The 26,022-nt window shown below is 37.6% G+C and overlaps 1 protein-coding gene across 3 annotated transcripts in view; it reads right to left on the bottom strand.

The window, feature by feature from the left end:
- igsf21a (immunoglobin superfamily, member 21a) overlaps positions 1 to 26,022 on the bottom strand; it is a 192,983-nt gene that overhangs the window by 16,604 nt on the left and 150,357 nt on the right. For all 3 annotated transcript variants that reach the window (XM_063910860.1, XM_063910861.1, XM_063910862.1), the window contains exons 5-6: positions 15,701 to 15,816; positions 3,209 to 3,686 (exon numbers count right to left, since the gene is read on the bottom strand). In XM_063910860.1, the coding sequence (XP_063766930.1) occupies positions 3,209 to 3,686; positions 15,701 to 15,816 (594 nt within the window). The remainder of the gene's footprint in view (positions 1 to 3,208; positions 3,687 to 15,700; positions 15,817 to 26,022) is intronic.

The raw sequence follows: 26,022 nt of genomic DNA, 5'->3' as shown, positions 1-26,022 counted from the left end.
TATAAGAAGGATGATACTTCTTATCATCATAAGAAGTACTGTACTTCATGGCAACTGGATTCTTATTGTGTTTTTTATATCGCAAGTCATGCAAAAATTGTGAGACCATATATAGCACGACATATGTTCTGTGCATGTGACGACCTACAAGAAGCTTTGGGCATGGGTTAGGTGTGTGTGACGTGACACAAAAAGGCTGTTTATTCAAACAATGGATAGTTTAGCAAATATGCTGCAACAACATTAGTAGATGTATTTTATTGATTGAAAGGAGAAAAAAGAAAAACACTTTTTTGAAGAACAACTACGTTTGTCTCTTATCCCATTAGGCTTTGGTAAGAGTTTCATTGACAGATGTTTCATCCATTCACCTGCCAAGTAGATTTAGAAAGTGTATGCCTCTTTCCGAACGAAGCTTTCTCAGATGGTTCTGTTAAAAGGAACCATCTAGCGTGTCAGGGTCACATACACCATAGTGTTGACATTTAATTCTCATAGTAATTTCATAATAGAGCAAAAAACGTGTATTATTTCACAACTGAAAATAGTTAAAAAATGAATGCACTTCTTCTTTCGTTTGAATAATGTTTGCTGAACACGAGATCCCAGCTCTTTCATCACAGCCTTTCCTAAAAGTTAAACTGTTTTCATAGCCTGAACTTTAAACCGACCAAAAAGAAAAATAGAAAGGAATGTCCTATTTTTTTGACTAATTGAGACCCTGTAGATGTACGCTACTTACCCATATGTTGTATATGGATTCTGGCAGGATGTCTTCCTGGCACACCAAAATGGAAAAAAAGAAACTAACTCTTTTTTCTTTTGCTGCACTAGATAATTCAACCTGCTGCAACAGTATTGGCTTCCATCATCTACATTTAGATCCAAATATTCCTCGGTGTCATACATTTTTTTCTATGAATTTCTTAAAAACATCAAGTTGCTCATTTAAAATATAAAATTAAAAAACTGACAAAAAAATGTAAAAGATTTTGATCATCTTGAAAAATGTAACCAAACTCACGGGCTTAACCATGATTTAGAAAAAACCTTCAGGATTTTATTTCCAGCCAATAAGAATCGGACACCTGTGGTTGCATTTTCACACACCAAAATATTTTAAGCCTATACAAAATTGTATAGGCTGTTTCTTAAACCAAATACCGGACCACATATCTATTACGATCCGTATTAGTTTTCCTTGTTTTATTTGGTGATGTCAAGATCTGTCTTTGTTTTCACGTTTATTTTGAAAAATGTTCTTTTAAAGAAACTGTTTTCTGCATTTGGGTCCTATGTACTCTGCTCTCCAGCCTTGACAATAACTTAAATCCTCAAGACACCGGCTAGGCCTCTTAGATTACTGGAGAGAAATCTGTTGTTGGTAATACTTACTGACAGAACTGAACATGGTGAAGCAGATTTTAGCATCTACGCTGCTCAGCTCTGGAATCAAAACCATGAATGTATTAAAGTTGCGGCAACTGTAGCCATGTAATGCACTCTACTTTTCATGTTCTTCCAGCTGATCTAATGCCCATTTATATCTTTTTTTTTTCATATGCTTTATGATTTTTTAAATTGTTTTTGTTATCTTCAAAGTGATGATTTGTACTATAAAACTAAACGTGCCTTGTGTTGTTGTTGTGAGACTTTAAATCCCTACTTAAACCCATTAAAGACTTTCCACTTATAATGACAGTCTCCATACATCGACTCAGAGTGACCACAGCTGCTCACCAGCATAGTAAGAGGGACACTATTAATAAGATGAAAGGTGGTGATGGGAGATAACATATGGACAGCGAGAAATAGTGCAGCGAGCAAATATGTACCAGCCACCGTCTCCTCATTCAACCATAGCTAACATCTCATGGAAGATAATGTCTCTGATTGTCCTGTCAGGATGGTGTGGCTTGTCTCCAGGAGGACCATGCCAACGTATTGCCAACATAAAATGAGTGTGTGTGTGTTTCTCTTGGGTTACACACTCTTAAAACTTAATGCTAACTTTTCCCTTAAAGTATGACTCCCTGTGCTTAGAATTCAGTATCTGCATCCCTATGTCTGCTTTGATGGTTTTCAGATGGAAAGTTTGCAAATAATCTCACTGCTATGTTTCCTTTCTTTAAATAAAGTGATGTTGTTTTGGAAGGAGGTTAAAGATTAAATGTCAGACAAAATAGTTTAAGGGAGCTGCTCATTGACGTTTGAAGAAGGGCATCATCTCTGAAATCGTCTCTCCAATGATATAACATGTCTAAATTCCCATTTGAGTCTTCTAATTGAGGCTGACTTTTTCAATAACGGTACTGAGTTAACTCAATCCAGCAACAGAGAGCTCGATGAATTGCCCTGTCACTCAGTCAGAGTTTTGCATTTGCCGCTAAACTCGCAATCTGCTCAGATGTAACACAATTAAGTGCCATCAAATGAAAATCAGTGTTGTTCTGAGTACATTTGCAGGGGAAACGTGAAGGGGCCCGAACGCTTTCCAAGTGTAGCAAGGGGATGCAAGGACACGGCAGGAGATTAAAAGGGAGTAAAGGTTGTGTGTGTGTGCCTCTAGGTAGAGTGGGAGGAGAAACAGAAAACAGCTGAGAACAAACTGGGTGGAGGAATGAAACTAGGTACATTTCTCCAATTGTGTACTTCGGTACTTATATTGGCTGTTTTGAGTGCATAAATGTCCTAATGCGAATTATTGCAACACAATGAGTATGTGGATGGTGTAGCTGTCAAAAGTGAACTGTGGAATGCTGGACATTTCACTAAACGATCGCCATTTTAGCTACGTGACAGATGTTATGCAAACAATAGCGATTGCAGTTGCTTTGATTTACACACTACACATTAAAGTTATAATGTGTATTTTTCATCACTGTTTAAGTAACGTCTTACTATTCGTGTTTATGATATATATATATATATATAAAATAAGACACGATTAATTTTATAGGGTTAATTTAGCAGTCTGTAATGATATGGTACGCAAAATGATTGTTGCTAGATATTTTCGTAGCTAACGGCCACTATTGTGACTTCTGGTTAGGGCAAAGAGGCAATGTGATTTTTGAACACTACATGGTTGAAATTCATGCACTGCATTGCATTCAAAGAGCAAAACAATCAGTGTACTAAGCGAAGTATTCAAATTGATACACAGCATATGATGCAAATACAATGAGTTAGTTTTGGGCTTACTCACATAGAGTGACCTCTGTCTGCATGGGCATGGACAATGCTGGGTGCTTGACTTCGCAGCTGAACAGGGCATCATTATCCAGCTGTGGATTGAGGGTCCAGGTGAGCCGGGCCTGCACCACCACAGAACCGTCACTCTGGGGGATGTTAGTGTGGCTGAAGTAGTAGAGCGGGTCTGTGCTGTGCACCCAGCGGGGGAACTCCCGGCTCACCACTGTCTCTGGGATGACCTCTGTTGCAGGGCTCGGCTCGTAGGCCTGCTGGCCTTGAGTGTGGACACGCTGGGGGGTCTCTGTGTGCACACGGGGCACTCGGCCTTCGGGGTCCAGCAGGGAGAGGGAGCGCTGCAGTTTAGTGTCATCGAGGTCCCTGCTGATGAGCGGCCGGGCTCCTCTCACCCCAGCTGCGCCGCCTCCCTGCTCATTGGAGGTTTGAGTGTAGGAGATCACTTCTATCAGCTCGCCATCACGCTTGAAGTACACCTAAGACAGAGAGTGAAATAGAGTGACAAGAAGACAGAGAGGTGAAAAAAGGAAGAAAAAAGACGGAAATATATTTGAATGCAACTATATACTCAGATTTTCTGTTGAAGTTCTGGCTACCTGTACAGTACACATTGAGGGTATACTTTATAGTCTGCACTCCTAATTTAGCTCTGTTTTAAGTCCTTAGCAAGAGAGCACAACATTGCCTAAATATTACCAATTTCATTAGCAATGGCACATTTTCCCATGTACATATCAAGTAGAAACTAAAAAACATTAATTTGAAGTTCCTAATCTAGTGCAAAGGTCTATATTAATCACTTTTCTATTGGATCTGTTTTAGTCTCTATCATGGAATTCTAAAGGACATGGCTATTATGATCCATTATGTTTTCCACGGTGCTTCCTTACTTTGTTCTGTCAAAACTTTCGAGCAGATCATTTTAAATGGGTTTAATGCAATTTTTTAAGCCCAAAAAAGCTGCCTGCAAAACCAAAACAACTGAAAGGCTGGAAAATGCTCAGAACTGAAGGGGACTGCAGAGTGGGATGATCATTTTGTTTGACTTTTGGCTGAAGGAGCGATATCTTTCACATTAACATTAACATATCATTTTCCAATAGGAATATGAATTCATCTATTAGTGGAGCTTTCAGAATGACTTTAGAATTGGCCCAACAGCTGTGTTATTCCAGAGTAGCATGTGCTGCAACCAAATAACAGGAGTTTTTCTCAGAGGTTCATTAACATCTCTGGGTGCCTAATCCACTGACAGGGAAGTATTTATCTTATTTAAGCCCCAGATATTACCACACAATGAAGTTGTATAGTCACTGCCTGTTGTGATGCTATTCAGGAAACAGACATGTTGGATTTTCTTGTTGCTGAAGGAAAGAAAAACCCAATCTGCAGCTCTTTTAGAGACCTTTGCTCAATTGAATTAAGTATGCCAAAGATCAAATAGTCATTATTGTAAATACTGCATTTCACTAACTATATTATTGGAGGTCTCTGTGAAGAGATGTTTCAAGCTTTGATTTGATGCAACCTTTAACGCTCATACTTCAAGTGGGTAAACAACAATAATGAGTGGATAAGGCCAAGCTCCTGTTGAATAACGCCGACAAATATGTTCACATTCACTACAGGGATGGAGTTTAAAATCCTTGTACTACAATACAGTGTGACTGTGAAAAAAACAACCTTTTGAATTTAAAGTGACAACATGTATTTATCAGACTTATCAGCAGTATTGTCAAGATCAATCCAACAATAAATTAAACTATGATCATAGGTATTCTGACCTAAGGACAAACAGTATTTTAAAATGGCCCTATTGTTATTTGGGGGTTTTCCCTTTCACCTGTAGTGTGTTAGGTTTGTGTGCATGTAAATTGTCTGCGAAGGCTAAAATCCCAACATCCCTCAAAAGTGAATTTGTCTCCCACACACATACAGGCAGGTATGAAAAATAAAAAAATAAAGACCTTTTTGAACATTAAAGCATGTTAACATGTCACAGTATAGGCACAAAATACAATAATGAACCTAGAAATTAGCATTATATGTCCACTTTAAATTTAAATGTAATAAAGAATGAACAAATAAAGCCTTTTGTTTGAAATTACATTTTACCATAAATGTAGTCTTTTTTTTTACAATGACAATTTTTTTCAGTAAACATTTATCATCAGTATTGTCAAGAACCATGCAACTATAACCAATTAAAGTGTTCCACACCTAAATACATAAAGCAATTTCAATTGCACTGCAAAATATTAAAAATGAACAAATAAAGAGTTTCATTTGAAATATACAAAACCTATATTCTTTTAAATGTAATGCAATGGAACCACAAATTCATCTTCTTTACTTAAATAGGAACTTTTTAAAACATTGATAAATCATAGCTGTCTCCACAGCAGTCTGTGTTGGCTGATGTTATTTTTGTGAAGACAGTTGCCACATCATTACTTTACAAGCTGTGACATGCTGCTGTTGTATCAAAGTATATATAGCCAACTCTTAATACTTTCAAATGGCTGCCATCAGGCTGCTTCACACCAACTAGTCAAGTGACCTTGCTCAAAGGTATTCTGCAGTACTGGCTATATTCAGTAAGGTTTAGAAATGAACAACAAACAAAGAACCTATAACTACGTAAACAACCTGCTGCTATGATCTGTGAGTCCTGAGCTGCACTATGTCCCCATCTACCTGCACCACACTTCCAGTACAGAGGGAGTGTTCAATCAAACTTTACTTTTCAAATGGTTTTTGTCATGGTTTTTATTCCTGTAAAGGTTTGGTGCACAGCTAACTTAGCCAACTGAATTATTTCAATATATTTTCAATAAGTTTAATTACCCACATTTGAGCATTTGAAGTTTTCTTTTTGAATCCAGTCTATGAAATCTGATAGCAAATTGTGGAGAAATTCTGACATTAGTGTCATATGTTCTTAAGATGATTAATGACAACGCCTGCAAGTACAACCTTTAATAAGTGCACAACTTCAATATTATGTTATACATAAATAAAATAAATAAAAAGCCTCCTCAAAAGGGTATTCAAGTTCACTGGACAACTGCATATAAGTATGAGTTATTACTCCGCACCATATATGCTCATTTAAAATTAGCTAAAGGGCAGGTGATTCGCAGGTTGAGTCAGGTATTCTTATTTTCTGCCCCTTAATTGAAACCCTCCCATCGGTAAGGTATGCGCCTGAGCTCATAATGTTCTGTACATAAAACATTTAACAACAGTCCCTCATATATTGCATGTATGTTTACACTTATAGAATCTACTTGTGAAATCAAGTAGATTCTATAAGTCCTCTAAATAGGTGGAAAGATTATTTATTGCAGCCCAGCATAGTTTATAAGGCAAATGTACAAATGAAGTTACAAGGCATTCAATACCCATCACCCTTTATCTGCGTTTACTCCAGAGCCAGAGCTAAAAATCCAATAGCGCAATGGGATAGAAACAGCAACCCCAGATCCACAAAGACCCCATTTCGTCTGCTGCTAACTCCTACAGCTACTCGACAACTTGAAAAGAGGAGAAGCATTTTCACCGTGTATCAAAACAGCTCATTAATTATCACAGCAGGTGGAGTGAGAGCATCGTGGAGTGAGAGCATCGTGGATTACAGCGATCGATACACCTGTTCTGTAGCCTTTGTTGGACAAAATGTGGTGGGTATACAACAACACCTGTGTGTCTATGTGTTGGTATAATAGGGAATTAATCCTCTAAGCCTAGGTAACTGATTTGTTTTTATAAACATTAACAAAGAACTTAATTCATATGCATAAAACAAACATTGATAAACATCGACATTACTTAATATAGAGCTGTGTGCTCTTAAGGAGTGAGGAATAATGCCTTTATTGAGGTTAAGCATATTATTGAGGGTCAGGTTACCTTTTCATACTGATCCAACCATGACTAAACATTTTCCTTTGCCACCTGTCTACTTGAGGTATAAGAAAAGGAATCAATTAGTGCTTCATCAAAGACGTGAATGAATGGCATAACAGGAATGTAGCTGCAGGGAGAAGAGTGTTATTTCTGTGTCGTTACCCTGCAGTTCTGCTCCTTTTTCATTTCCGCTTTCATTATTTGGAGGGAGATCACATATAGAGTATTGCTATGGGAATAATACAGACAGAGATATAAATAGACTTTTAAAGAAGGAAAACTGTTAAAGGGGTTGTGTGAACTCATTCATTTAAGATTGTAAGTGTAATGTTGTTTCATTCTTTTCCAGTCAACATAATCATTTGTGGCCTCTCTTTCTCTTGTTCAAGACATTTTTTTAATTACAAACATACATCATAATCTTTTTTGAGACGCAAACACGTTAAAATGCCCCAAACAATTTAAGAGCAATGGGTTAGGAAAAATTAAGAACAGGGGACCCTAAAAAGTGACAAACACAACTGAAACTGGAGCGCTTGTTGAAAATTATAAAGTTGGCCAACTGTCACTGGAAATGTTCCTGAAATGTAATTTTTTTTTGGCTTATTTTAGCAATGTGATTGCATGATTCCTTCCGATATTATTAAAAATTTGCTGAAAGCTAGCTAGAGCTAAGTTAGTTATTTCCAATAAACTGATCAATATTATTAATTTGTATGTGTTTTGGCTAATTTGTGTTTTAATCAATGCTTTGGGCCATTGTCACGCGCGTGTTGGCCACCATCGTAACAGTAAAGTAAAAGTGTTCACATTAAACTAATGTATCAAAGCCAACACATTGTGCTGATAATAAATCAGGCTTAATAATACAAACTTTAGACATTATTTAATCAAAGCCTAACAAATTATGACTAGGCCTCAACAAGATAAGTGTAATGCAATTTGGTAAGGCCAAGGTAGGAAATATGACGGCAGACAGATAAGAGAGAAGAGACACAGGTGACAGTTCCCTTGCCACTGCATGTAATTTCCATGCCCAAAATAACCTACAAGACCTTGCATCTTTGCAAATATTAATATGAACAAATGCACAAATCACTTAAAAAATAAGCGCAATCAAGGAGACATCTGTCATCACGTTTAACTTGGTTTGTGTTCATTGAAGCTACCAACTCATTTTCTAAAATATAATTTCCCACATTTCCTGTTTGACAGGCTGAGATAAAGGAGAACGCATCACTTCTTTCAGTCCATTTAAATGGGAGAGCAAACACTGATTAATTTTCCAAAAGTGATTATAAAGCTGCCAAAATAACACAGGGGATGTCTCTCACTGTGATACATGTCCCCAATAAATAGCAGTATTTTCCAAAGTGACATAAGCACTTTCGTTAGATACTATTTGAGAAGATTCATCTTTCTCTTGATTATCTTGCATTCATTGACTATTAAATAAAAAAAAAGAAAAAGAAACATTTGTTGTCCTTTAAAAAGGACATCTTATGCTAATTTGTGCCTCTACTGTGTCATGTTCCCAAGCTTTAATGCTCAAAAAGCTCTTTATTTTTCTTATACTGCCTGTGCTGCAGCACCTCTTTTCATCGTGGATGAAACCAGAGCCCAGTCTGCTCTGATTGGTTAGCTGGCCTGCCCCATTGTGATTGCTTAGTGATGTGTTAGAGATGTCCCCCTCCTTAGCATATCACGCACAATGTGTGCTCTAGCCAATAGAAGCACAGTGTTCCATAGTGATGTCAGTTTACGGAAGAAAAGAAAGGTGTCCAATCGCGTGTATTAGGTAGGGTGGGAGGGTTGGGGGTGGTTGAGAGAGAAACTCCATCTGAAGGGAAGTTTTACAGTTCAGACCATTTACATGCACATAAACCTATATAGCATCAGATGTTTCTTTTAGATATTATGGAACACTACAATGGAAAAAATCCAGACATATCCTCTTATTACAATGAAAATGTACTTATCTTTGGGCAAGCATAATGTGCAAAATGGCTATATTGTCTACATCCAACATAATGGATTGTTGGGTAATACATCTGCTGCTGTAGAAGTTTTGGAATAAGTCCTTGCTCTCATGTAAAGGGGGATTTTTGAATGTTTTGGCATTGCTGTTGTACTGTTCACTTACCAACATTGTTTCTGCAAAGAATGAAGTGATTATCAATCTGTTATCTCTGTTATGAATCCCCAAATATATTCCAATATGTGCAGACAATGAAAGCAGACTCAAACCATTCTGTGTTGAATTAGTGCAGAAAAAGTGAGGTGTAATTCTGAGCAGTATCCCATATACAATGTAATGGCAGTAGTAAAAATAAGCTTGGATGGCATGAGAAGGTTTTTGCATTTTTCCTATGAATAGGTGGTGATGAAAGCACCTGTACTCCCAGCCGCTCCCGTCTCACACACATCTCAAATCTGAACCCTATTTGAAAATGTAACAATCATGCACTGGTCCATATACACTTTTATGTTGCTGCAATTAATCATGGCGGTGTCAAAAGGACAAGGCGGTGATTTTCATGGTGACAGAATGATTCACTGAGAGAGCACAAGCAGGAGAAAGAGGGAGAGAGGCAGAGAGAAAGATCGCGGCCATGACTTAATCAGCTTTTCTTCTTGTTATTAACTGTCATTATCTTTCTTCTTTTCAATCAGTGCTTGCTTGTGCTCTGAGGATGTTGTAATGAGTGGCAATGGGAATCTATTATTGATATGTCACCAGCTTGCTTCAGTAATATCAGCTGGCATCAGATCTTAAAACATAATACCAGACACTTTTGCCAAATGCAGTACATTATATTTGGCTCTCTCGAAGCCAAACTGGGGGAGTCGGGTGTTTACATTTGAAGAACTAATAAAATGCACATAATGAGCCAGGAGAAAGAAGAGCAGCAGCATCTAAAGCTGCTTTTTATGTAAGTTTAACTAGGGCTTTAACACTCTCAAAAGTCTACACTTGAATGAAGTGTCAGACATCACAATGTATGCTGGAAAGATGCAAGTGGATGTTGCATAGCAACAGGAAAAATATTCTCTCTTTGTGGAGAACCAAAGAAATTAATCAACACAAACTCAAATGTAGCATTAAATGTTGTTTTAGCTCTTGAAGTTCTTCACTACCAAATAACAAAGCCAAGGCTGTGGTGATTAGAACAGTGCCAAAAGCATTAAGAAGTAAATCTTGTTTAAGGGCCTTCATATGTATTCAAAGGTAGAGAAAGAGGTATCAAGGCTGAAATGTTTGGTCCATAAAGCACAGGAAGAGATGGTTAAGTGAGTATAAAGCAGTTATGGAGGTTAAGGAGGTAGTATAGGTAGATTTAAATTGCATCTTTAGTAGATTTCCTACTCCTTTATCCACACTCGTTTACTTCTGGTCACACACATATTTTGAAGTTGCCCATTTATTAGTTTGAAAATAGAAAACTGTTAATATATCTGCATTTTAATGAGCAGCTGATACAAATAATATTTGCAGCGCAGACACAGTGTAGCTACAAAGGTTGTTTTGTTTTAATTACGTTTAGGGATTCTTGCTGATCTACAGCATAATGAACTCCCTTTGTCCTTCCTACCCATTTTTCTTTTCACTTTTAATAACTGCAGCCCCTTTTTAGGCAGTACTTGCAACAAGAGGACGCTTTTGCCGTTTACTTGCAGCAGGAAATGGAACAACCTTTGATTGCTTAAAATTAAAATAGGTGCTGAAATAAGCTAATTATTTAAGAAGGCATCAACCAAATTCATTTATATAATTATATTTCCTTTCAATTTACCACATTGTTTACCTGCATGCTGCTGTTTCCGGGTCTAAAATCAACAGTACACTTAGTTTCCCTTGCAAATTTATCATGAGGCCAAAAACAAGGCTCAAAATGAATGAAATGTTGCTCTGTAACTAACCTGACATGCCAGATGGTTGGTTAGACGGCGCCATCTGAGAAGCCTTCATTGGAAACTAATTGGTAAAGGGCTGACTTTTTCCTAAAATATTCGGCAAGTGATTGGATGAACCATCTGTCTATGACTATCTATCACAGTCTAACTTTAACCAATCAGATTAATGTCGGGAAGCTTTTGCATTGTTCTGATTGTAACCACACTCCTTAACTGCCATTAGTTCCTCTTAGGATGGTGAATGGTCCATAAACAGTACTTGACAAGATGTATCTACGTATGATATGGTAATTCTGTGAGAGTCATGTAATTACTTGAGAACACAGATCTGTCACTGGTGGATGACTGAGCAACAAAAGGTGTTTGCCAGTGAGTGGTGCAGTGATGACATATTTTTATAAGCTCACCCGGAAGTTAGCATTGCAAGCATTGCTACCTCGACAAAAGGCAATTTGATTTCCCCATTGGATTTCAGTATATTGTAGCCAACACACATTTTTGAGATCTAAAATGTTTACACCACTGTTTAATTTGAAGTTTACTAAGTCATATGTAAGCAACCACCACTTTTATGACACAGAAGCTATAGATAGTTCAGAGTAGACCATTTACTGACATATTTTAAATATCAACATCTCTTAAGTTTGTGTTAACCACAGACCTTATTTCAGGCTTCTAACTGTAAAAAACGGTTAAAAAAAACTTTGAATTTGAGACAAGGAAACCAAAAGTTTCCAACTTGCCCCTCTAGTGGTCCATAAATACTTGCAATAATTGCAAGTATCAAATGACTTAATGACTTTCTGTAAATGTATGTTTCTTTCAGTGTTCAGTATTCTTTTAAATCTTATCTTTAAAGATATCCTGACAGATTGCCGCTGTAAGCTTAAAAATATACTAGACACATGACATTGTCTTTTTCTAAATAGACAGAAAGGAAAATATTAATATATAGTGCATTGCAGTATGAATTCATTGCAGCCTCCTAAAACTAAAGCAGAATATAAATGAGTATAGCTCAAAACAAAGATTTAAAACATGAAACACTACAGGAACTGGTTTAGCAAATTGGGCCCATTTCGTTTTAAGTTGTGGGACACTTTTGAGACCGGGCTTACAATGATATGACATTGAAAATAGAGCTGACAAAAAGCTCATGTTGCAGCAAGACCTAGGGCAGCAGCAGCGACAAAGACTTAATGAGTTTCATCACAAGCAAAGGGAGCCGTTTGAAGCTGCAGTCACACAACTGGGCGGCAACATTCAAGCAAATACTTACAACCTTAATAATAAGGTTTTGTTATTCAGCGTGACTGTGGACAACAGCATAAATAGAACAAATGGTCACAGTTTAAATGTGATCATTCTTAAAACTGGATAGAAAGCATGTCAACTGCAATACTATGCTATAATAAAACAATACAAATGTAGATAGAATGTACAATTGTTTATGTTTCCTAAGCCCTTGGTCAGGAACCACCCTATCTTAAAGAGCTCATAATATCCTACTGTCCCAGTAGGGCATTGCGTTCCAAGAATGCAGCGAGATCATTAGTGTTTCCTACAGTCTCTAAAAGTACAATGGGCGCCAGATCCTTTTGCTATAATGCTCCTCTTCTGTAGAATCAGCTTCCAGTTTATGTTTACGAGGCAAACAATCATCTAAAAATAGATGAAAGACTTTCATTTTTGATAAAGCCTATAGTTAGGGCTATCTCAGCCTTGCTTTGAACCAACCCCAAGTTATGCTTCTATGGGCTTTGACTCCCAACTCTTCTCTTTCACTCTATCTGTATGCACTCGTCCTCCTTATCTGTTTGCCCTTATCTCCCAATAATGCATGCTACTAACTCAGCTTCCCTGGAGCTTCAGTGTCTCTCACCTGGCAGGTTGTCAGAGTCATGACTGTGCTTGTTACTATGGTCCTGCCGGAGGTTCACCTAACTGCTTTTTGCGGTACCCAGAAGACTGTTGACATCCACCTGTCCATCCATCCATATATAGACACATTATCTTTTCTAACACTTGGGCTGTCCATGTTATGAATAAATAATATTTGATTGGTTGATTTGAACCAATCATGGAGAACATACCAAAAACGAACAATTCAAGCAACCTTTCCTCATGCAGATTACATATGGATATTTAGTTTTCTGTTGCTACTGACTAAAGACTTCTGTATGAGTTCTCAAAGGAGATTAAAGGGATGTTTGCAGAACTGGTGAGCCTATTGGGAGTATACTTCTGGTGGGTTTTGATTTAGTCTGAAAGTACAAGACATCTTTGACAGGTTGTAATACATTCCCCAAAGAGGGGAAGAACTTGTAACTTCCCAAGTTGAAAGGATTTCTTTCTCAATTTCCATAGATGGTCCCCACTTCATATCTTGCATGTTCTAGTTAAAACACTTTGCCTATAGGATGTAGTAACAGACTAATTAGTGAACCTAAAATTAACTTTCAATCCAGGTACAAGCAAGTTGATTTTTTCCATTGGTATTCTGGCTCAAACATTAGCTAAATATAATTTTAGCAAACAATTTACATATTTGGAGAGCACTAAAGAGTCAAAAACCTTTCACACTCATAATACTTATCCAGGTGTTTTCATTTTCATACTTGCTCATTGAACCTCTTCTCAGGACTGTGTGGGTGTTCAAAAACTATATTTGACTAACATCTGACTCTCCTCTAAGATATCTTCATCTGCCAGAATGTACATTTTTCTTAATGATTTAACAAATAGAAGTTTGGTGACGAACTTGGAAGAGAATAACTTTTTGGGTGTGCAGGACTTTAAAAGTCTTCTTCCATAAATAAAAAAAGTATTTTAATGGGTACCAAAAGCCACTTTAGATATAAATTGAGCTCATTTGAAGTTGTAGGAGGATGTCTTGCTATGTTTAGGATGATATTGGAGTCAATGTTTTCACTAAAATGATTGTAAATATGCTCCTGTATAGTCATTTTGTTTTAAAATGGTTTGTCTGGCCGCTGGTTCCCAATGGCGAACATTTGCTGTGGTCACAATATGAGTTTCTGTGTGCCTCATACAATGACAGCCCACATAGCTCATTATTTTTAATTAATTCCACGCTTTTGTGTCCATTACTGCAACTTTTACTGACTAAAGCTGTGTGTGTTAACAACCATTCAAGCAGCCTTGAACAAGCGTATGGTAACTTTCTTTTTGTATTCTTGGTTGAATTGCCTTATCTTTAGATACAGCATTTTATTTACAGACAAGTTTTTGTAATCATTTACATTTGTAGTACTTTCAATGCCTCTTTCACAGGCTTCACCTGAACATCAATACATCTGCCTTTATTTGCTATACTTCTTCCTGCATATAATCTGCTTTTGATTAAACTTCATCAAACTCATTCTTCCTGTATTTTTAAGCTTGCTCTTCAGATTATATCATTACTTAACATTCATTAATGTCTTCTTCATAATGCAATATGGCATACCAACCTTTCAATATGTCTTATACCAAAGATCCTTTTTTTTAAAACTACAATGCAATGTCAAAAGGAGCTTCCAAACAGCTATATATTTTTGTAATTATCTCATGTAAGTGTCTTTGATCACTGACTGCTGAGTCAGTGACAAAGCTAATTATCAGCAATGTGACTAAATCACTGACATAGAAACAATCTGGGGATACTGACCAGCTGAAACCCTACAGATCTCCTTTCCTCCATTAGTCGTAGGAAAAAGATTTAGTGGGGCTAAACTTTAATCGCTTAAGGCTCCCTGCAAGATCACCATGGGGAGAACCTCACTCATCACACCATCAACCAGGAAGTATCTGAGAGACGGAAATCATATTCACCTTGTAGTCACCTCTCACCGGGCTGATAATTGCAGGACATAGGAGAGCTCAGGGTCTGGACTCCATTACCATACACCCATGGACGATGATTAATGACGCAGTGGGAACAAACAGCGAGTGAGCGCTCTCAAACAGCGTCGGTAAGCTCATTTGCCACCAAACACGGGCGCATATGCTTCAGATATTTCAAAGACCTTGTCTTGCTCTTCAAAAAGTTGATAAAAAAGTGTGTAAGTGTGTATGTCCTGCATTCACTTACATGTGCACATTGGTGTGTCACTGCATGTACATGTATTAAGGTGTTCAGCGATAATTCTGTGTGCAGTCATTACTGTCATGTCACGGTGATTTGATTAATTGGCCTTGAGAGTAACCATCAATAACGCAAATGTGTCTGTTTCCTAAATCTGATCTACCTTTTTAATGACTAAATCCCATGACTAAATTAGTGCTGATAAACTATCATAGGTCAACTGTAATGACTGTAACATTGGTGCTGGTGGCAGCTACTTTAAATGGCTGTAGAGATACTATATATTCTATGTGTTGCTCGGTCTGTATAGAGTTTGTATCCACTAGCATATTTTAGCAAACAACGTGTTTGTGGAAGGCACCGAGAACTAGGATTATGCTATTGCAATTCAAATTGTGAAATCCTGTTTGAACAGCAACATTGTAACTCCTAGTGGTCTGCTGATAAAGAAAGAAAAAAAGACTCCCGTCAGCAACATGCAACGCAGCTTCTTTTACTCTGTAAACAGCAGGGATCTGTGTGCTGTAAAGGCAGGTCCCTATGGACAAGCAGCATGGTGTATCTTCAACAGTAACTCACGGATGGGGCTGGTTTCCCTCCTTTAGCAGTGCAGACGAGGGTGAAATTCTGGGCCTGGTATCGACTGAATGGGGCTGGAGTGTTCTCTGCCACCACTGATATGTTGTTTGGAGGCGCTGTGGACGACAGAAAGAAGGCTTTGTGAAGCAATATCCCAACATATTTCATGAACAAAAAATGCAACATCAGATGTTCTTAAACTAATAGGCACCATTTATGCTAGGAATGCTAGGAACTTGTCCCCACCACCTTTTGAAATAAGTGATTTTATCCCATCCACTCTTTAGTATAAAAAGTATAATTTGTTAAACATTTTCTGAAGAAAGAATAGCACTGAGAAATGATGAATAACACATTGAAAACTTTCCAAATGTTTTTTTACACAATAATAAAACATACGTTTTGATATATAGAATTAATGAATTGTCAACAGAAATTAGCTCCTTATTATAAATTGATCAAAAATAACGTATGTACTGAATGGTACATTTAAATATTTCTTCACACAGTTTCATTTTTTCCAAGTTTTGGTAATTATATACTTTGAACTCAAACTTCACTCCCCATTGCATTGCCTACATGTGTATATGGAGTAGACCATTTCTAATCGTTCGTTTTTTTCTTACGCAGTGTAATCCAATAATTATTTTTGTGTTGAAATGTCTTCCTAGAGTTATTTTGGTGGAGGTAATACCAACAATGCTGATAGCAGAGTTAGAACATGGAAGTGAAAGGAGAGGAAGGGCAATGCTGTTCTGCCCTGATATTTGAAGAAAAAAGATTAAAACAAATCTGCAGACCTGCTTTATCTATCCTACGCATAAACCTGCTGAGCAAATCTCCACTTAAAATGGTAAGTGAATGGTCAGGACAATATGCTCAAAACTCCCCGGGGCTTATGTGAGTCAGATGAGGCTGATAAGGTTGAAAATCTCATACATATCATATCACTAACCCGCCATCTAAATCTCTCTAGGAATCCCAGCAAGTATGTCATGGCAGAGTAAAGGGAAAACGCGTGAAAAAGAATTCACAGCATTAAAAAGGAGCATCGGGAAGGAAAACAGATAATGAATGGAAATCTCCCACGGAAAATCAGCTGTTCAACAGTCAGTCCTACTCTAGCCGTTGTATGGTGGTTTAAACATGAATGTGAATACGTTTTTGGTCATATGAGGCTGATTTAGGGAAATATCAACAGGCAAGTTTTAACTGACAACACTGAAGCAGATGACCAGCTGCACAAGGACCCCTTGAATTTTGATGAGGACTACTGAGTATCAAATGTACTTTTCATTACATTAGCTGAAGAGTTTTCATGTATTCTGTATACGTGTCATCTCTTCATGAAGCTCTTTATGCACCAGCGTGCATATGCACTGAACAGTCTTCTGGCGCATATTTTCCGCCAATACTTGGCTATTCTACAAAAACAGATGCACAGGCACGTTCATTTAGACGGTGAAGGCGTACTACATAGAAGGAATATTCTGCTGATAGAGTTGCTATTCCAACAGCTGCCTACTGTACAAAGCAACCTAAAGAAAAACGAACTCATCAAAAACAGAATCTGACTACAGCTTTAAAGTATTAAAATGGAGCTAAGAGGTAGCTTGCTGCTAAATGTAGGGAAAGGCTGTTGCTGTTCCATTATTAGCAGCATCTGCCTATACTGCAAAGCATCCTAAAAAAAGGAAAACAGACTTTTCAAAAAGAGAGTCAGACAAAAGCATTATAACATTTCAAATGGAGCTAATAGTTATCCTCTGATAAATGTAGCTAAATGCTGTAGCTATTGCAGCATAAGCAACAACTGCCTACGCGGCAGAGCAACCTAAATAAAGGAAGACAGACTTATCAAAAAGATATCCGACAATATAGTTTGAGCATTAAAAATGGAGCAAAGACTTAGCTTTCGACTAAATGTAGTAGAAAACTCTCAGCTAGCTTTCGGCAGCTCACAGCCTTTGTTAGAAGAAGGCTAAAATAACGGCACTTTTTTAACGTTTGAGGCACGTTTTGTAGGTTTCAATTTAGCTATGGTTCAACTTTATGCCTTGCACATGAGAAACCTATGCGTAGAGATGTTGTAAGGAAATAGATTTATAAAATGTTGCATTTCTAGAAATGAAGTACTTAGGGTTACCATATATTGCTGTATAACGGCATCAGGATTAATTCAAGATCGCACTGATATTTGATACGAATGACTTGTTATTGTAGAGGTAACTGTGCGAAGCATATATATGGCTGTACTCATCTGGTTAAATAGAATGAGGAGAGCTGCACGAAGAAGGTATTCCTAAATACTGGCAATCTTTTTGCATTTTTCTGAAAAATGCATACCCTGTGGTACAACTTCAATTACAATTGCTTATAGGTTATTATGGATTGTTTTGCCAATCATGCTAAAAATAAACCACCTACAGAACCCCAGCTTTAATGTGGATTCTATGAAGCAACAACAAAGGTCATACATGGAGCAGTGTCTTTTTCATGTGTCACTTAAATCTATCAAGCGGTTTTAAACAGACATGCCACATAAATTAATTGATTAAAAGGAACGGTGGGGGATGGTTGGGATTTAACTGCTGGCCTGGGTGCCTCCGTGTTTCCACAGTTCTTAATTGCTTATTGATGGGACTCTTATGGTAGTAAATTAACCTTAGAACACTCCATTAGCTTACTGACAAGCCTGTCTCCACCTGACATATGATAAACTGTCAGAGGTGTCTGTTCCTGACCAATCATTCACAAGTACCCAAGACAAAAGTGGTGTCAAGTGTTGAAGTGCCTCCAATACAGTAAAGGAGCTCCAATGTGCAAAGCAATACAAAAACAATTCAACTTTATAGATTTATAATATTGACTGCGCATTTCCATAAAATATAACCTCACTCAATTTTGTAAAAGCTTGCTGGAGAACACAACACATTTGGTGAGATATGCAGTTAAAATATGAAACATTTTGCTAATATTAACAAAATTCAAAAGAGAAGAGCTTGCAATGAGATCAAGACAGTTTGAGAGTGCAGACAGTTTTAACATAAACCACACAAATTCAATTTAGACAAAGCTAATCTCATGAAATCCAATTTACAAGATTAAAAATGATTGCAAGTTTCCACTTGACTGATAAGTATTGATAATCCGCTGACAAGTACTTGTCCAAAACTCTAATTGGGAGATGTTTTGTTTAGTTAGAATAAAATCTCTAACACAACCTTGAGGTGAACTAAGTTGAACATTGATCCGTGTTTCTGCCCTGTGGGTGGATGGCCACCTAATGGGAGTCAAAGCCAAAGACAGCAATACACCCTGGTTAAATATTTAACATGATTAAAAAACAAGACCTACTGTGCACAGCACACTCTTTGCAAGCACAACATGTCTGAATAGGATTAAGATGGTTGTCTGTGATGATTGAGTCTAAGCCTTTCATACCTCATTTAATTGCATCTCTCTCTCTGCCCACTTGTTATAGGTTATTTAGTTTTCCTTTCTTTTTGGTCTTCAAGTTTTAGTTTAAGACTGTTTATTTGGTCGGTTGAATGTGGATGTGAGCCTCTCAGTTCAAGCATTTACTGAAGCCTGCAAAGCAATCATATAAAAAAAACTGATAAATGATTCTTCTCTTGAAAAGGTTACTGCTGATGCTGATATGGAGCTTATATGAAACATAATAGAAAGACTTATGATTCAAATGTCCAGCAAAGTTCAGTTTCCTTAATAATGTGTTAAAGCAAAGAAACTTAAAAAAAATAAAAATGAAAAACAACTTCTGGAGGTTGTCTTAAATACTCAAAAGATGCAAGAACAGATACTATAACAAATCCAAATCCTCTCTGCACCCTCTCTGCATTTCCTCTACATAATGAAAACTGCACAGCTACACAGTGTAATGCAAAAGGACTTCTTCACTGTGTGCCTGGCATAAGATTGCCATGTTTTTTTCTTCAACAAAATTGATTGAAATCTTTTGGGCTGTGAATATTATTAGTTTGTGGCTTATAGAGAAATAGGCTTGTGTATCATTTACCCCACTAATCCCAATGTTGGTGATTTCAAATAGCAAAATAGCGCACCTTAAATATTTTTGCCCATATCTGACAAGCATTTTCTGTATACATTGCAGATAGAGTTCCACATGAATGCAGTTCCTGAAATGTTAAAGCTGGACAGTACACATTTGTAAAAATAATCATGCATTGTAATTCGCCTTATAACTTGTTTTTGCAATGTTCACATGTACACCTCTGCATCATAAGCAACATTTACTACCTGTTCGGCCCCTGCAGTACTTTTCAAGTTACCTCAGTAATAATCTCTCCTTTTGTCTCTTTTTTATCACCTCCTATTTGTCCTATATCCTCAAGCACCAAAACCCTGGTATCTTTCAACAAAAAAAAGATTGGAATAAGAAAAAAAAAAACTACAAATGGAATTGGGACATGCGCAGAACAGGAGCATGTTTAATGCTCCCAAGAGACTGCCTTCCCTGGCCTCATAATTAAGGGATTTAGAGCTATGGAGACAGCTGGACTCACGAGAAACACTTCCAATATCCCCTTGTACTTAGCACCCTGGCCTTGAGTCTATATCTCTGGGGTTTTATTTATAGTGGATGAAAGTGGTGTGTGTGTGTGTGGTGAGGAAGGCAAAGAAAAGGCCCAAGGTCATCCATGGCTTACTTTTACTGACAGTAATTCAATAATAAATATTTGATGAACCTGTAGTTTTTTATCATGAGCCCAATAGTCCCAAAGTAACCAATATACATTTAGAATTGTTACACAAGGTTAAACAGTGCAAGTCATTTCAATTCTCAGTCTAATCTTATACTTATTACTGGATTACTTTTTTGAGAAATGTTTATTTTTGTTTTATCTGAAAGCTTTAGAGACTTTTCTACTTCCAACATAAGATTAGTTTGCTTTCCAATGCTCATATGCATGTGTTTTTGTGTGTGTCCGTTGGCCCTTTTATTGAATGACTGACTGTAAAAGCGGCACTGTCTTCCAGACAATGCATGCTGGGATATGATCCAGGTCACTGTACATAAACAGGAAAGTTGGCACTGAAAAAATATGGAATAAGTAAATATAGTTTCACAATATTCCAGTAATCTACAACAATGACACTGTAGATTTAGTGCAAATGGCTTAAAACAAATTAAAGCTGGCATACCTAAGTATCAGCTAATCCCAAAGTTAAAGAAGAAGTCAATTTAAATGGCAATCACAAAAGGAACATTAGTGCAACCACTTAACAAAGGTTTTTTTAATTTCACAATTGCTTTTTACTGCTGCTTTTCTTCCTTGTTTACTGCATGTCAGCTTTTATGCACGACTTGTGCTTGAGTCACCAACTACCCTTTGTGGATGCATGCCATTTAGTAACAAGAGAACATTAGTTTTGTATGCTCCACTGAAGAGATTTGCTTTTATAAAGCTCTCAAACACTAATTTCCATCAGCATTTGTACATTGTAATTCATTTGGGTTTATTTCCACAATTAGAAAAGGCAGGAGTAGATTCGACATCTCTGTAGCAGTAGTACATTCAATACAACAAAACCAATACCCTGGCATATTCCCATGTTTGTTACAACCATGGTCAGAACAAAACAGCTTCATGTCTGAAACTGAATTTGGAGAGGTCCTTAGATTTGAAATTGGAAATAATAGCACAGTCAGACAGACATACAAGTGGACCCCGAAGAACAGCAACATAATATTTCCCTCCTCTTTGTGCCAGAATGACAACATCATACTTTGTCTATGATCTACCACAACACATACCTGGGCCTCAGCCCCTCTCTCTGCAACTGGTTGCCTTTACCCCCACTCCCATCTCTCCCCTGACCTCTCCACCCTCCGTCCCACCCACCTTTCCCCACAGCCTCAATGGAAATGTACCAGGACATTAATCCCCCTCCCTCACACACCCGTCCCTCATCCAGCAGCAGTTACTTTCTATTCTCCGCTGCTACTGAAAATGTACTTTGCACAAAATATTATTTGCACTAAAGAACTACTTGCACTACTGTCTAATTGTGTTGATTGTGTCGAACATATGTATATATTACTTAGTTTTTTTTTTGTATACCCATTTTTACCCCCCCTATTTCTTAAAAGGCTCTTATCTTTTTATGTTATATGCTCTTGTTTACATTTGCACTGTGGGACTGCCAGCAACGGTATTTCAATTTTTCTGTATGCATAACACATGTCGAAACTTTGACAATAAAGTGGACTTTGACTTGACCCAGAGAGAGTGGAAGATGGAGGAATAGGAGAGGTTGACAAATACCGTATGGAGGTTATGTAGTGCATTTTGCAAGATCTTCTGCCACTATAAAAACATATGCTATTAACCCTTAAGGGAGACTTTTCTTTTTGAATCTCCTATGCAGAAGGGTCAGAGGTTAGGGTCGGCTACAGAGGAGCGTCCATACAGGTGCAATAGATACATTATTTGCTGAGAGACACTTGTGTAGAGCGGATGCTAATGATAGCTGGCACAGGTGCTTGAACCTGTTTACTCCTTCTATAGAGAATTTTCATTATACTATCCAGCAACTTCACCTGGTTTCATCATCTGCCTTAGGCAATAACGTGCGGTCCTGCTGTCCATTCATGTTTTCATACACTGTACAACGTATTGTGTAAATCCTATCAGGCTCTACACCAATAGCACCGAGACACATTAGAGGGGCCCTATTTTTATTTGTGTTACGTGCCTCTACAGTGTCATGTTTACATGCTTTATGAGAAAAATGTAAAATACATGAGAAAATACCAGGCTATTAATGTTTGGGAGAGAAACTCCATCTGGAGGGAATTTTGGATTTTAGCCCCACTGCTGCTTACATTCTGCTCCAAGGCAAGGTTTGTTCCTACTGTGAGGTTGATGTTAATTCATATTGGTCTAAAACCATGTGCATTTGAAACATGAGTTGTTTCTAGCGAAGGGGAGAAAAACACACGCCTAAAGTTGAGCTTGGTGAAATACAAAACACTGCCAAAATATTTCAATCGCTTATTTTGAGAAGTCACACAGTTGGATGTGGTATGATTTTTTTCCATGGGGGGGATGGAAGTCAGCCTGAAACCAATCAAAGTTAAGTTTTCTCAAAAGGGAACAAAAAAGACCTGTCAAAATAGGCGCTGGCACAGGACCCTGATTCTTATGTCTTTTCCTTTTATTCCAAGCAAGAACAACACCACCAGATAAAAGACCCTGAAATGCTGTTTAATCACTTTCCTATTGTGCTTTTAGCATTTGCATTTACACTCCACCCTATTAATTTGCATGGGTTATTACTGTGCTGTCAGCTCATATCACATCCTCTCGCCCAAGCGTACCAGCGAGCGATAGCTGGTTTCAATGAGAGGGAGACCCTGGTGGCTGTCAGGAAGAGGAAGAGGATGAAACACAGAGACAAAAGCTTGTGTCACATTGAACAAGTTCCCCAGTTATGAAGACCATTAATCATACCGATGATGTTGGAAATACGGCGAGCAAATATAAAACATGCCACTGTGCTAGATTCTGTCTGTGTGTTTAAGGGAGTGAGCAATGCGTTTGTCTGTGGAAACATACGGTCTCACTGGTGCATTACTGAGCAATAGCAGCTGTCTAGCAAGTGGCCTTCTCTCATATGGAGAGAGTATTGTGGTCTCTCTTTGAGATGCACCACCCATCTCTGAGTAATACATAACGCTATTTTGGGCCATCAGCAGAAAACCTTTTCTTCAAAAAATATGAAGAAAATTACTCTTACACAAAACAATCTTTTACAATCTAAAGATAATGTTTTGGGAGCTTAGGCACCATTGTGCTTTTCTCTGTCGCTCTGTTCCCATGCGATAGGAAATACGATATGTCATGGCTGTATATGGCTCTTACAGGTCTCTCCCCAGGCAGCCGCTCTCTCCGGGTAAACCAGGCTTGGACTTACAGCTTTGTGCATATAATGAGGACAAGGGGGACAGAAGAGAGGATTTTGCCAGCACAGTTGGAATGCTTGGTTGAGAACGGGCAAAGGGAAATGCTTTTCTTTTTTCTCCCAAATCGCAAGAAATCGCAGATGGGCCTTACCCTGAACCCAGCACAGCATCAGTTATGCTGTGACTGGCACCCTGATCCCTTAAGTCAATTTGTACTTAAAGGCAGGGGTTTAGGGTTGGCAATCTGTTACAATTTGGCCCTTTTACCCCTTGCCTTCTCCAGCCACGCCCTCCCCCTCTTTGGCTGCTTGGTTATTCACAAAGCGTTGACATGGATGCACCTTTAAAGTCCCCATGGCCTTGGGTGTCTTTGACACATTTCTCAATCAGTATGACTTTAAGGCCTGGTGGTGATGTTTTTTCCTTCATATGTATGACATCCAATTTACAGACCAAGAGGGTAAAATATGGCTGTAAAGTTATATGAGGCTGAGGAGAGTCACTTGAGGTAGTAAAGTATCCATCATTTCATTCTCTGTCCTGGCCCTTGCCCATAGGAACAATCCCCAAAAGAAGTCTTTGAGAAAATTCTACATCAAAAGATTGTAGCCAGACGGCAACATGCCGCACAAATATCGATATAGTATACACAGCATTCAGGGACAGGGAGGAGAATTCATATTTCAAGCTGACATGTAGTGGTTGTTGATGGGGCACTTACGACCAAGACAAATGGGTGACCATGCATCAAGGGTTTCTCTTTTCAAAATAGATGAAAAAACAACAGAATGACTTTCATTACCTCGACATGTCTACCCTTTTCTCGACACTGGCTTGTGTATATTTTTAAGGGGGAACAAGATCTATTTTATCCTAGGGTGTGTGTGGATGAACAATGTATACAGATAAAATACAATATTTATGACATCATTACATCCTCTAGGCTTTGAGATCATTTTAAAGCCTCCTGCTGTTTTAATGCATAATTCAGAGATCTGCCTCTTGTTTTAGTGAAAATACATTTGGTCTAATAAGAAAGCTGGATTTTAGCTCATAAAGCTTTTGTGAGGAACTTCTCTCTATTCAAAAAGTCAATGACAAATACACACAACATTTATTTTACCCAGATATTAATTCCAGAGATAGCATGAATTGATTCAATAGTTCAATATTCTAGTTTAAACTCCACCTTGTGTATTTATTCTCTTACTTCTTATCACATATCTGTAAATAACTGAACTGCAGGAGTAATGCACTTGAGGAAAGCAGACCACAAACTAAACATATGTATCACCGATCAGCTCACAAGATTTATTATAAGTAGGTTATCATATTAATATAGTTTCTTGATCATGCAAAGAGCCATTTATTTGTGCACATTAATGAAATGCAGGCAGTTTTCCTTATATAACTTGGCAGTGTTAGATGTGTGATAGATGGATGTTCAAGGTGAAAGCAATCTCAGAACATTAATCAGACCATAAAGGCATACTTCATCAAAACTACACCTATTTTAAGGGGAAACTTGAGAGGTGTTAACGTCTCATCCTCATCTGCAATTATACATTTTTTATAGTATTTTGAAGCACACAATGTATTTGTGTTTCAAAGATTTTCTTTTAAAAAATGTTATAAAATATATTTTATATTAATTACTTAGAGTTGATTAACACAATCAATTCTTAAATCACAGATTGGCAGTTGCTGCTACAACAGTATGTTGTCAGTCGATCTTACAGTACAGCCAGAAATCAGTTTTATATAAGGTAAAACAGAGTCATTGTGGTCATGTGAACCTTTCTTTTACCCAAAAATATTTAAACTCTATCTGTTTGTGTGACCTACTGTATTTGCTTTTGCCCTGTTTCGTTTCCCTCTTTAGCAGCCAATAGGTATTTAACAAACAGAAATTCTAGCTCTGGCATGATCATATGTTCCTGACATTTTTTGGGTTATAAATATTGCCATAGTAATATACCATTTAATGAAAAACTGCCCGGGAGCGAAACTGTGTCAAACACCCACTAACTCATTGCACATCATTACAGTAAATCAATGTATTCACACCTAAATTATACCAGTTTTAATAATATTTTCATGATATTTTTTCCCCCTTATTGAATAGTGAACTGTGTGAAAAAGTAATTTTGCCACATCTTGGGATGGGCAATCTTGGCTTGTTTTTGCAGGATCCTCATATGAGAAACAGAAGTGAAAAAATATGAATCAAAGTTATACATCTGTTTGAGTCTTAAGATGAAAACTAAAAAAAATTATTGGATTTGGTGAGACTGGAAATCCTCATCTGAACCATGACATTATCCAATATACCAATCCTTTACTATTATCATCAGTTTTTCAGACCTGTTAT

The sequence above is a fragment of the Eleginops maclovinus genome, chromosome 20 (genome assembly GCF_036324505.1).
Source record: "Eleginops maclovinus isolate JMC-PN-2008 ecotype Puerto Natales chromosome 20, JC_Emac_rtc_rv5, whole genome shotgun sequence".
Lineage (NCBI taxonomy): Eukaryota > Metazoa > Chordata > Actinopteri > Perciformes > Eleginopidae > Eleginops > Eleginops maclovinus.
Note: the sequence above shows the minus strand (reverse complement) of the source record. Positions and strands in the feature narration are given on the sequence as shown.